The sequence below is a fragment of the Abramis brama genome (assembly GCF_963993115.1).
Source record: "Abramis brama genome assembly, chromosome: 4".
In the NCBI taxonomy this organism is placed as follows: domain Eukaryota; kingdom Metazoa; phylum Chordata; class Actinopteri; order Cypriniformes; family Leuciscidae; genus Abramis; species Abramis brama.
The window spans coordinates 57421190-57432608 of NC_139966.1; the positions used below are offsets into that span (position 1 = coordinate 57421190).

General features: G+C 36.0%; 1 protein-coding gene across 2 annotated transcripts in view; it reads right to left on the reverse strand.

The window, feature by feature from the left end:
- Positions 1 to 3480: 3480 nt before the first annotated feature.
- slc38a4 (solute carrier family 38 member 4) overlaps positions 3481 to 11419 on the reverse strand; it is a 29805-nt gene continuing 21866 nt past the window's right edge. For both annotated transcript variants that reach the window (XM_084111907.1, XM_084111906.1), the window contains exons 14-16: positions 6840 to 6984; positions 6662 to 6759; positions 3481 to 6076 (exon numbers count right to left, since the gene is read on the reverse strand). In XM_084111907.1, coding sequence (XP_083968033.1) covers positions 5972 to 6076; positions 6662 to 6759; positions 6840 to 6984 — 348 coding nt within the window. In that variant the 3' untranslated portion in view covers positions 3481 to 5971. The remainder of the gene's footprint in view (positions 6077 to 6661; positions 6760 to 6839; positions 6985 to 11419) is intronic.

Here is an 11419-nt window from a genome sequence, read left to right on the forward strand (position 1 = left end):
TACAGCTTTAACACTGGACGTCAAGGTATGACACAACACAGTAACATTACTAATGATACAAAAGTCAACAAAAACACCCTACAAATCAAACACAGAAATCTATTCATATCTTCACATAGTGGTGAACGGAAACTACATACAAAATATTTTTGCACTCCCATTTTCTCCAATGGCAAAAGAAAATATTTTTTATACAAATTTTATTTAATGCAAAGGTAATAAAATACAAAGTATACTGTAAAAAAATGTACATAAAATAAAGATTATTGGAGAAAATACTATTTTATTAAATGTCATGTTTAATTCAACGTGTTATTTGCCGTCTCTTTGTAACTCTTGAATTTGTTCATTAAAATTCTGACTTTTTAAAAAAAAAAAAAGAATGAATATATATATAAAAAAATCTTTTACCACGTCATCACAGTCTATGAAAAGCTTCCATATGGAAAATAACTGTGATATTGTCAGTGTTGTTTTCTAGTGTCTGGACATTTCTCCTCACTCTGCGTGTGTATTGAGTGTGTGTGGGTCATTTTCTGTGAGCTTGTGCACACATGTCCTCTGACACGCCCTGGAAATGGAGGAAACACAATCCTTACATGACCTCATCGGACTCAACACTATCTACAGCAGATTCCCTGGGGATCGGGATTTGTTGGGTCATTTCTGATGTAAATTAAGCTTTGAGTCACAGTTAACCCTTAAATACATGAATGTTTCTCCTATATCATTATTACATATTCGGGTCTTTAGTGACCCGGATCTATAACTAATGCAGATTAATCTCTAAATGCAGTAATAAACTCTCCTGATATTTTAATAACAATGAGAAAAGAATAAAATAAAGCATATTTCATTACCTTTTGGAACTTGGAAGGGTTAAATTTGAGCAGACCATGGTGACTTTTATCGTCAGAGCTCATCGATAACAAGTAAATCGATAATACTTCTGACTTGATGTGTATATTGAATTGCACTTATTGAGTCATCAGAGATTCAATTATTGTTGCGTAAAAAAACAAACCACTATTGCATACCTCAGGGTGACTAGCGACTTTTTACAACAACAACAAAAAATGATCTGAAAACAGAAATTCTTTTCTCATTTCAGTTGTTATAATGTGTATGATGAATAGATTGAGGAATACTATGAAGGTTGATGACTATAATGATCTCGTCCCGGGTGGATAAAGACCCGAGGCGAGCGTTTAAGGGTTAACGTGTGCCAGTCGCACTACAGTGACTCATCAAACATGATTAAAGCACAACTCACTCAAAGCAAACAAACTTATCACAGATCACATTTATTCCACTTGTGAAAAAATGCCATTTCTCTTGACTAATCAGCTTAGGTGTGGTTTTAACCAGGCATCACTTTACAGGCCTCAGAGCTTCATCTCTGATGATTATAGCATTAATAAAGGGATTGTGTGAAGATAATAGAGGTGAATTATCTCTATATAATAATATAAAGGTCATTGTAGGGTTGGGTGCTACTTATATAGGACTTATCAAAAAAAGTGCTACTTCCAAACATGAATCTGCCCATGAAAGCTACACTTTCCTTTCCTGTGTTGACATGTCAACAAGGAGTCTCCGTGGGACATCCAGGCTCTTCCAGGTCACTGCTGCTTGTTCAGACAGGCTTTGCAGGACGTCCCATAGGAATGACCCTAAGAATTCCCTGAATGAGGGCGTTGTCAATCTAGACCGTGTTTAATTGGATAAAAATGCATGTTTATATGTGTGTGTGTGTGTGAGAGAGAGAGAGTTATGACTCAGCAATATCTCAAAAACTTGATTCTTGCTGACTTTCCACACTGTTGTGATGCTGAGATGTTAGAAACGCACAGAACTGCATTTCTACTCAGTTTTAGCTTCAATAGAGGATCTTTTCTAACGTTATTATGGTCCACAGACAATCCTGGTGTTTTTTCAGTCCTGTGGGATTTAGGAGAGTCTGTAAATGTTCAAAAACTGCAGTAAATTATATTATTAATCAACAGAGAAAAACACCATTATGCCTTATAAGACATAATAAAAGACATTATTTTCATTATTAGAACTTTCTCACTCACATTCTCTTCTTCAATGTTTTCAACAAGCCACTCCTTTACATTCCTCAAAAATATTCAAATGCAGGGTGTTTTCACTCAGGTCCTCTTTAAAGAACTAAATAGAGTCGCATGTGACATGCAGATCACAAACTCACTATTATGCATTTTTGCCTGTCTCCATAACACAGATTTCACAGGTTTATGTGTTGAATATGTTTATTGTGTAATGTGTGCCGGATTAACCCAGTCAAATTCCTCAAACGTCTCTGAAATGTTGGTTCACATGTGACTTGCAAAAAGCAGAAAAAGCTGTAGATCTCACTGACATGAACTGCTTGTTCGGTAGATTTATTGCATAGTGATTTCATTACATGCATGTCCAAAAATTTTAAACAAAATCATATTTCACAATACATCTCTAAATATTTAAAATTAAATTATGTATTTTAATAAAATGAGTTTGAGAAATGAGAATTTGTGCATGTCTCTCTCTCTATGTGTGTGTGTGTGTGTGTGTGTGTGTGTGTATATATATATATATATAGTCACTATTCAGATCAGTTCAGTTCAATAAATGTGTAAAGTTCATTCACTTCAAACAAGCTCAGTTCAGCTGAAGACAGTAGTGTCATTATTCAGCTCAGATAGTGTCAGAGTAAAACTGATAATGCTGGATATTAAGTGTCTGTTCTGACTCAGACGAGCTTCATTCTGATGCTGTTCAGTGACTACAGACAGTGAAAGCGTCAGTCAGAGGCGTGTGATGATCGGCCAGATGTGCTTGTGTGGTGGTCTTACGTAACCAGCTGTTGACACGATTCATGCTGAGACAGTGACCTGCATCCTGACTGAGAACACACACACACACACACACACGGTTTTCTACCTATTCTCTCACTGTGAGGACATTCCGACACAATGGTTTTTATATTTGTTGGAATATACAAACTGTATTCTGTGCCCTTCCACTAACCCGACCCATAAGCCTCCATCACACACAACCTTCTGCATTTTTAATAATACATTGTTTAGTATGCTTTTTAGACATTTTTTAATACGAGGACTCGTATAAATCACGTTTTCCTTGTACCAGTGTCATACCAATGCCATTATACAAATTATATGTCATCATAAATCATATAAACATGCACACACTCCCTCTCTCTCTCTCTCACACACACAGAAATATGATTCAACATGGGCTATTAAAATAATTAAATTATATTATTTTAATGAAATGTTGCCTTCATGATAATCAAGTTCCACTACTGTAATTATACAAATATAACTGTTTAAACAATGCATTTATGAACATTTTAGTGAGATGCATTATATTCTGTTCTCGTTAGCATAATTTGTGATATTTTCTTTCAACAGAACTACAGTAACACTTTCTCCATCAGTGAAAACACAAAGAGTGACGTCGTTTCACATTTCTTTATTTTTCATGTTACATAATATGGAAACAGCTTCAGTGATACAAAAAATCCCGCAGTGACGTGGCAGCTCATGATTGGTCAGGCCGCAGGAGGTCGCAGCCGATTGGCTGTCGTTGGCTCAGCGATTGTTTGAAATGGCAGTTTGTGAGCGGACGAGGTTTCGCCTCATTTCTCACGACTGTTCCTCTACGCTCATCGATAGCCAGAGAAATACTGGGATACTGAGTTCATTTCACATTACCAAAATACATGTAAACTGTTACAGTTTGTACATTCAATTTTTCCTGAAGGAAGCGACAGGCACAGAGCTGTAGACGAGCAGTCCGACTGCAGTGTTCAGGAACACGTAAACATGCTTAAAATCCATTTCATGTTGACTTTAAAACACATCGCTCTTACCGACATGTTTGATACGTGGTTTGCAGAAGTAAACGGTGGAAGAGAAATACTGCACAATCTGATGCTTTCAAAAGTTAAATGTGACCAAACTTTCATCTTTGAGTCTCTCAGTATCATTTCAGCTGATAACTAATCAAGTAACATACAAAAAAAAAAAAAAAAAAAAAAAAAAAAATATGCAACTCCATTTTTCGGTTCGCCATAAAAACCATGGAGAAGGAAAAATAGACATACAATGGCTTTTCTACAAATTTACAAAAGAAAGAGGCATGATGGCACCAACATCTAAAAATATAATACTAAAACTCTACCGGTGAACATCTGATGTGTCGTCCCTTCCAAAAAGAAAAACACTATTTACAAAGCATATACAATGTCCAAAAAGACCATGTTTATGATTTAAAACATGCAAAAATATCATACCATTTCATTTGAAATATCTGCTTTATGAGTAAGTAGATCACCAAAGGATCTTTAAATATTGTCCACTTTGGCTGAACCGGCGCACGCAGAGACCCGTTTCAGCACGGATGGAGACGGAGACGCGACTGTCTCGGTTCTGTAAACGTCGTTGGTTTTCTCCAGCAAGGCAGTGTCGTCAGATAAAGCACGGAAAGATGGAAAAGGCACAGTCTCGGATTGACAATACAAGCTTATTTGCTCACGTTCTGTTAAAGAGGACCTTGTTATGCTCTTTTACAAAGTCTTGATGTTGTTGTTTCTCTACTAGAACAGGTTTTCCTGCTTGAATGTTGATTATTTTCCTCATATTCTCCATTGTTGCGGCTCCTATCTTCCCAGTCTGTCAGTAACGCTCTGTTTACTTCCTGTCTCTATGAAGCCCCTCCTTCTGAAAGCACACTGTGCTCTGATTGGTCGGCTGGAGCAGTGTGTTGTGATTGGTCGAGCGCTTCGAGTGTGTTTGGGAAATGTCCCGCCCCTTACCATAACCGCCAGTTTAACACACTACTAACTAACTCAACCAGGCCCCGCCTCTTTATTCTGCGTATGAATTATTTAAATGAGGAATATTGTGACGTGTTCGTTCCCGGAAGAAACTCAAGACTACAATGGAGGCGTTTCAGGAGTTCAGAAACACTGACACTGATATAGAGAAGAACTCTCTTTTTCATGCTCAAACAGCAACATTACACACTAAAGAGAGATGAACTGAACATGTAATAAAAGCAGAATAGGTCCTCTTTAACATCAGGTCAGGGCCTGCGCGTGATTTCACTGTAATTAATGAGTCAGAGGCCACAAGCGTCTGCAGATTCTCGTAAAAACGCTGCACTGCCCCTTTGGTGTGGCATTCGGCGCTTCAAACATCTCATCTTCATTTGAAAAATGCGATGGGAAAGAGCATGCGAGGAGACGGAGAGTGCAAGACTGAGATTCTTCAGGAGACCCAACACTCAGTTCACGAGATTAAAGACTTTAAAATCCTCGAGATGAAGAGAATCGGGTCAGAAATCTCATCACGGTCTGGTTCAGCTGTGCGGATCTGGTTTATGCATCAGTTGGAAGGAAAAAGTTGAGGAACCTCCTCTTCATTTTGGTACAAAAATTTGATAATTGGACCTTTTTCCCCTCTCTCAAAGAGGAAATATAATTCAAACGATAATATTGAACGAATAGTTCACTCAAAAATGAAAATCATCATCTTTTACTTGCCTTCAATTGTTTTATATCAAGGTTTTTGCCAGCTTTACCTCACAAAACATGAGAAGATGACTTAAATTTCATTTTTTGAGTGAACTATTCAACAAACTAACTATCAGTGACCAATAAAGTCAGCTAATGAAGGCAAACGTGATTATGAAAACTTTGTTGGCATGTCTTGATAAAAATCCAGAAGTGCTTATTTGATGAACCAATCTCTCTCTCCATCTTTCACATTCACAAAGAGCGACGGACCGTCTTTTCCATGAATTCATCTTCACATCTTTCTGAGAACACAGAGATCTGAGTGCTGAGAAAACACACAGGAGAACTTAAAACAACAAGCGAGGGCTGTGAGAGGGAGAGAGAGGTGTGTGTTCTGAGATGATCTCCGGGATGACGAGGGCTTCGGGGTTAGTGAGCGCCTTTAGAGCCGGGCGGGTTGTGGATCCAGTCCAAGGCGATCAGAGACAAACTGATGAACATGAAGAACACGCCAAACACCAGGAAAATGGCTGCCTGTAGAGAATATAATAATATAATGTAATGTAATATAATGTAATATAATATAGTGTAATATAATAATGTAATATAATAATGTAATGTAATATAATATGCTGATCATGAAGAGGATGCAAAAAAGATTATATAATATAACCAACCACAATACATATACACACACACACACACACATATAATATAGTATGAGAAATATAATATAATTTATGAAAACCATAATATATAAAACATATCGATATTTTATTTATTATTTTTTCTGGTGGTCTTCTTCAAATAATATAATTATATACAAAATATAGTATAAGAAATATAATATATTAAGATATAATATATATATATATATATATTTTATATATATATAAAAATAATAATAATAATATATATATATATATATATATATATATATATATATATATATATATATATATATATATATATATATATATATATATATATATATAAAATAACATGTTATGAAAAACATATGAAAAAATTCTGGTGGTTGCCATCTTCTTAAATTATTATATTACATTATTTTATGATATAGCACAGACACCAAATCATACATATATTTTGTGTACGTACAGATATTTTCTGCGGAGATCTGAGCGGTATACTCTTGACGAGCCGCAGGTAAAATGCCGCGGGGAGGATGAAGATGAGCATGCTGGCCGCAGACGAGCCTGCAGGAGGAAGAGCGGGACATATCACACGCGTGTCACAGTTTCATCCGCTAACCAGAGCTGTCTGGAGAACCACTGACCGATGAAGCCGAAGATGTCTCGGATGGTGGGCACGAAGATCACCAGGAGGTTGTTGAAGGCCAGAATCGCAGCAGCGATGAGGAAGTGTCGTATCCAGCTGAACTCTTTCTCTGCGAAACACAGCGTGGTGACCGACGAGCGGATCTGCAAACACACACAAACCAATCATTAAAAATATATCAAATCACACAATCTATTTTACAATACTGTGAGCAAAAAGGGATATAAGCACATTTATATAGATTAAAAGATGTTAAAAAAAACATTAAAAATTATATAATATAAAAATAGAAACTGTTAACTAAACATTAGATGTAAAAAAACTTTTATATATTTGTATTATATTAATAAAAATAATTCATTATATATTTTTTTACATTTATTGAATGTATATAAAATTTAAAAAACATATATATATATAATAAAAAGTGAAAAGTATAAATATAACATTTAAAAAAAAAAATATTTTTGAATTATATAAATATTTTTTAACAATAACTCTTGTATGGATGCAAGTAGCAATTGTGTGCATAAACTATAATTTCAAATGTAACTAGATGATGTGGCCATTTTTTGTTGTTGTAATAATATAGTTCTAGACAAGGATAAAATACATAATATTTATATTCAACGCCTGAAACGCTAAAGCTGCACAGACGCCAAATGAAATTACACTCAGCTCCAGAACAGCCGTCCGGCGGCTTTACAGAGGATCCCAAACAAATGAAAAGAAAACAACTTCATATACGAACATGATTTTCTATTTAGATTTAATGGAATTCCTTTGAGAACTAATATTACGGTTATGAACTCGCACACACACACACACACACACACAGAAGTCAGTCTGAATGGACCCGGAGCAGGTGAGTGAATGATCTGAGCGCAGGTCACAGGACCCGAACTGATCCGCTCAGAGCATGAGAACCAGCTCACACTGGGGCAAAGTTCATCACACACACACACACACACACATGTGGGCGGGGCCAGAGACAGGATTACTAGTGTAACTGTGTGGTAGAGTTGCATCAGCCAACAGCAGCAGAAGCGTCTGACTGACAGAGTGACACGGATCACTTAAAAACACCTGAACTTTCCCCTAAAAACTGAAATCCACTGAAAGCTGATCAGATGAACCTCCAGTGACGGACAAAAACTGCAATGAGATTTCTTTAGAGCCAATGAAAGTTTTGTTGCTTTTAGTGTATGCTGCGCTCACCTATACACTGGTATTGACATTAATTACAAAACTAAATGTAGTGTTCCTGTAAACACACCTGCATCTGACCAGCAAAGACAGGAGCGTCAGAATGAACTCAGAGTTGCATCTACAATGCAAAAAAATAAATAAATAATGTTTTGTCTTGTTTTCCAGTGCAAATATCTAAATATTCATAAAGCAAAATACATTTACAAGATACAGATACACTATTGAGAAGCACAATTAAGTGAGTTTATACTTAAAACTAGAAAGAAAAATATGCCAATGGGGTCAGAAATGTAAACTTAATTCAAAGGGAAAACTTAAGTGAATTTATGATTAAAACAAGACAAAACAAGTCATTTTGCTTCTCAAGTAAATGTATTTTGATTTATGAAGTTTATCTATTGTACTAAAAAAATACGATTTATAAAAAAAAAAAACTCTATATTTAAGATTAATAAAAAAAAAATTCTAAAATAAATTCAAGCGAAACTGTGCAATCAAGTAAAATATGTTTAACTAATATATATATATATATAAAAATATGTTAAAAAGTGTATCAAAATATATTTAAAATAGTAATATTAAAATATATAGTGTATTAATATATCAAAGTGAAAAAAATTATACATATTAAAAAAAATATCGCATTTTAAAAATCTATATATTTAAATAAATAAAAATTAAACAATAAATGTTGCATGGATGCAAGTAGCAAATATATGTATGAACTATAACTGCAAAAATAACTAGATGTGGGTGGTTGTTGTAATAAATATGATGCTAGACAAGAACCCCACCCCACCCCCCACCCACCCCACACACACACACACACACACACACACACACACCTGAGACGACGCTGATTAATGGAGTTCTCAGTTCTGGTTTAATATACTGTAAACTCTCGAAGTAACGCATGGTTCAGGAAGCAGACGGAGTGAGTTGCGTAACCGTCTCGGATCAGAAGTCCTCCGAGAGACACTGCTCTGTGACTCTAACACGAAGCCGAGGTTTCTCGCCGGCACCAGCGTGCCACATTTCTGTCTGACTGCTCAAAGCGTTCGGCTCGACGTGTGAATATTCCCCGCTCCCTCCGGCTCGTGTCTGAGTCACTGCGGGGACGAGGACAGCGGCGGAGGCTTCAGATTACACCATTCCAGCACCATCCGCTTGACGGAGGGATTCGTGAACGACAACGGGCGTCGGGACGCAAGATCGCTTCATCTCGTAGTGTGTGTGTGTGTGTGTGTCAGTGGACGACTATCTGCGATGCTTCATGACATCACCATTAAAAGACTAGCATGTTTAAACAAATGTCTCGGTCCTCCACGACAGGTTCCGTTAAGAGTGAGTGCGTGTGTGTGTATCTGTGCGAGTGAATGTGTGTGTATGTGTGCGAGTGAGTGCGTGTGTATTTATGTGTGCGAGTGAGTGTGTGTGTGTATGTGTGCGAGTGAGTGTGTGTGTGTGTGTGTGTGTGTGTGTATGTGTGCGAGTGAGTGCGTGTGTATTTATGTGTGCGAGTGAGTGTGTGTGTGTATGTGTGCGAGTGAGTGTGTGTGTGTGTGTGTGTGTATGTGTGCGAGTGAGTGTGTGTGTGTATGTGTGCGAGTGAGTGAGTGTGTGTGTATGTGTGCGAGTGAGTGAGTGTGTGTGTATGTGTGCGAGTGAGTGTGTGTGTGTATGTGTGCGAGTGAGTGTGTGTGTGTATGTGTGCGTGCGAGTGAGTGTGTGTGTGTGTATGTGTGCGAGTGAGTGTGTGTGTGTGTGTGTGCGAGTGAGTGTGTGTGTGTGTGTGTGTGTATGTGTGTGTGTGTGTGTGTGAGTGAGTGTGTGTGTGTGTGCGTGCGTGCGTGTGTGAGTATGTGTGTGAGTGAGACGGCACATTTATAGAAGTGACATTTATAATGTTACAATAGATTCCGCTTCAAATAAATGCTGTTCTTTTGAACTTTCTATTCATCAAAGAATCCTGAACAATAATATGGATCACGGTTTCCACAAAAATATGAAGCAGCGAAACCATTTTCAACATTGATAATAATCATAAATGTTTCTCGAGCATCAAATCATCATATTAGAGTGATTTCTGAAGGATCATGTGACACTGAAGACTGGAGTAATGATGATGAACATTCAGCTTTGATCACAGGAATAAATTACATTTGAACATATTTTCATATTAAAAACAGCTGTTATAAATAAATAATATTTCACTATTTTTACTGTATTTTTGATCTAACAAATGTTATGCACAGCCTAGCTGAGCATAAGACACTTCTTTTAGAAACATTAGAGAAATCTTACTGACACCAAACTTTTGGACATTAGTGTATATAATTAAATGCCGCTCTAAATCGCTGGTTTCAATGCAGTGTTATTAGTTATAATAGTATATATAGAAATATAACAGTGTATATTTACACGTTCAAGTTCAAATCATACTGAGGTCATAGTTTTTTGTGCCACTTCTGCTTTTTTTATTTTTCTAAAGACTATAATCTGAAAGAAAAGTCTGAAAGATACAGGCTCTAAATAGCGTCAGTGTAGTTGTGTGTCTGTTGTTAGTTGTGTAGAGAACTACACTTTCAGCCTCAGTGTTGTTTAATTACTGTAAAAGAGCAGCTTAACTCGCTAGCTTCAAAGAAACGGCTCTGAGAATAGTTCCTGAGCTCACAAACCTAGAGGAAGCTGAAGAGATCAGTCAGCGACCACAGACCAGATCGAGGTGAGAAACGCTGCAGAACAACAACAACACACACACACACACCACGCGTGCGGGTTCTGGAGGAGAACCAGTGCAGCCGCTACAACACACACCCCAATACAGTCTGTGTGGAGCTGAAGCACCAGACGTGATCATGTGACTGAAGGTCATTGACCCTAATAGGCCCTGACATGACCTTTGAACCCGGGCTGCACTGACCCCACTTTAATCACAGTGTCGTTTGTCATTTAAAGCACCTCAAGCCTACAGACTTTAAAAATCATATTTCAATCATTAGTTGAAGTATAAATGTGTGTAAAAATGTTTTTAAAATATTGTAAATATATTAATATATTAAATTATCTAAAATTATTTATGTATATATATATATATATATATATATATATATATATATATATATATATATATATATATATATATATAAGATTATAATACAACATAAATATAACATCTATTATATAATTAAAAATAATATATCATATTTTAAAAAGAATATATATATATAAGATTATAATAAAATTATTCTAACAATAAATGTAATAGTAAAATACTATTTTATATATATATATATATATATATATATATATATATATATATATATATATATATATATATAATTATTTTTATTTTTTTATATTTTTTTT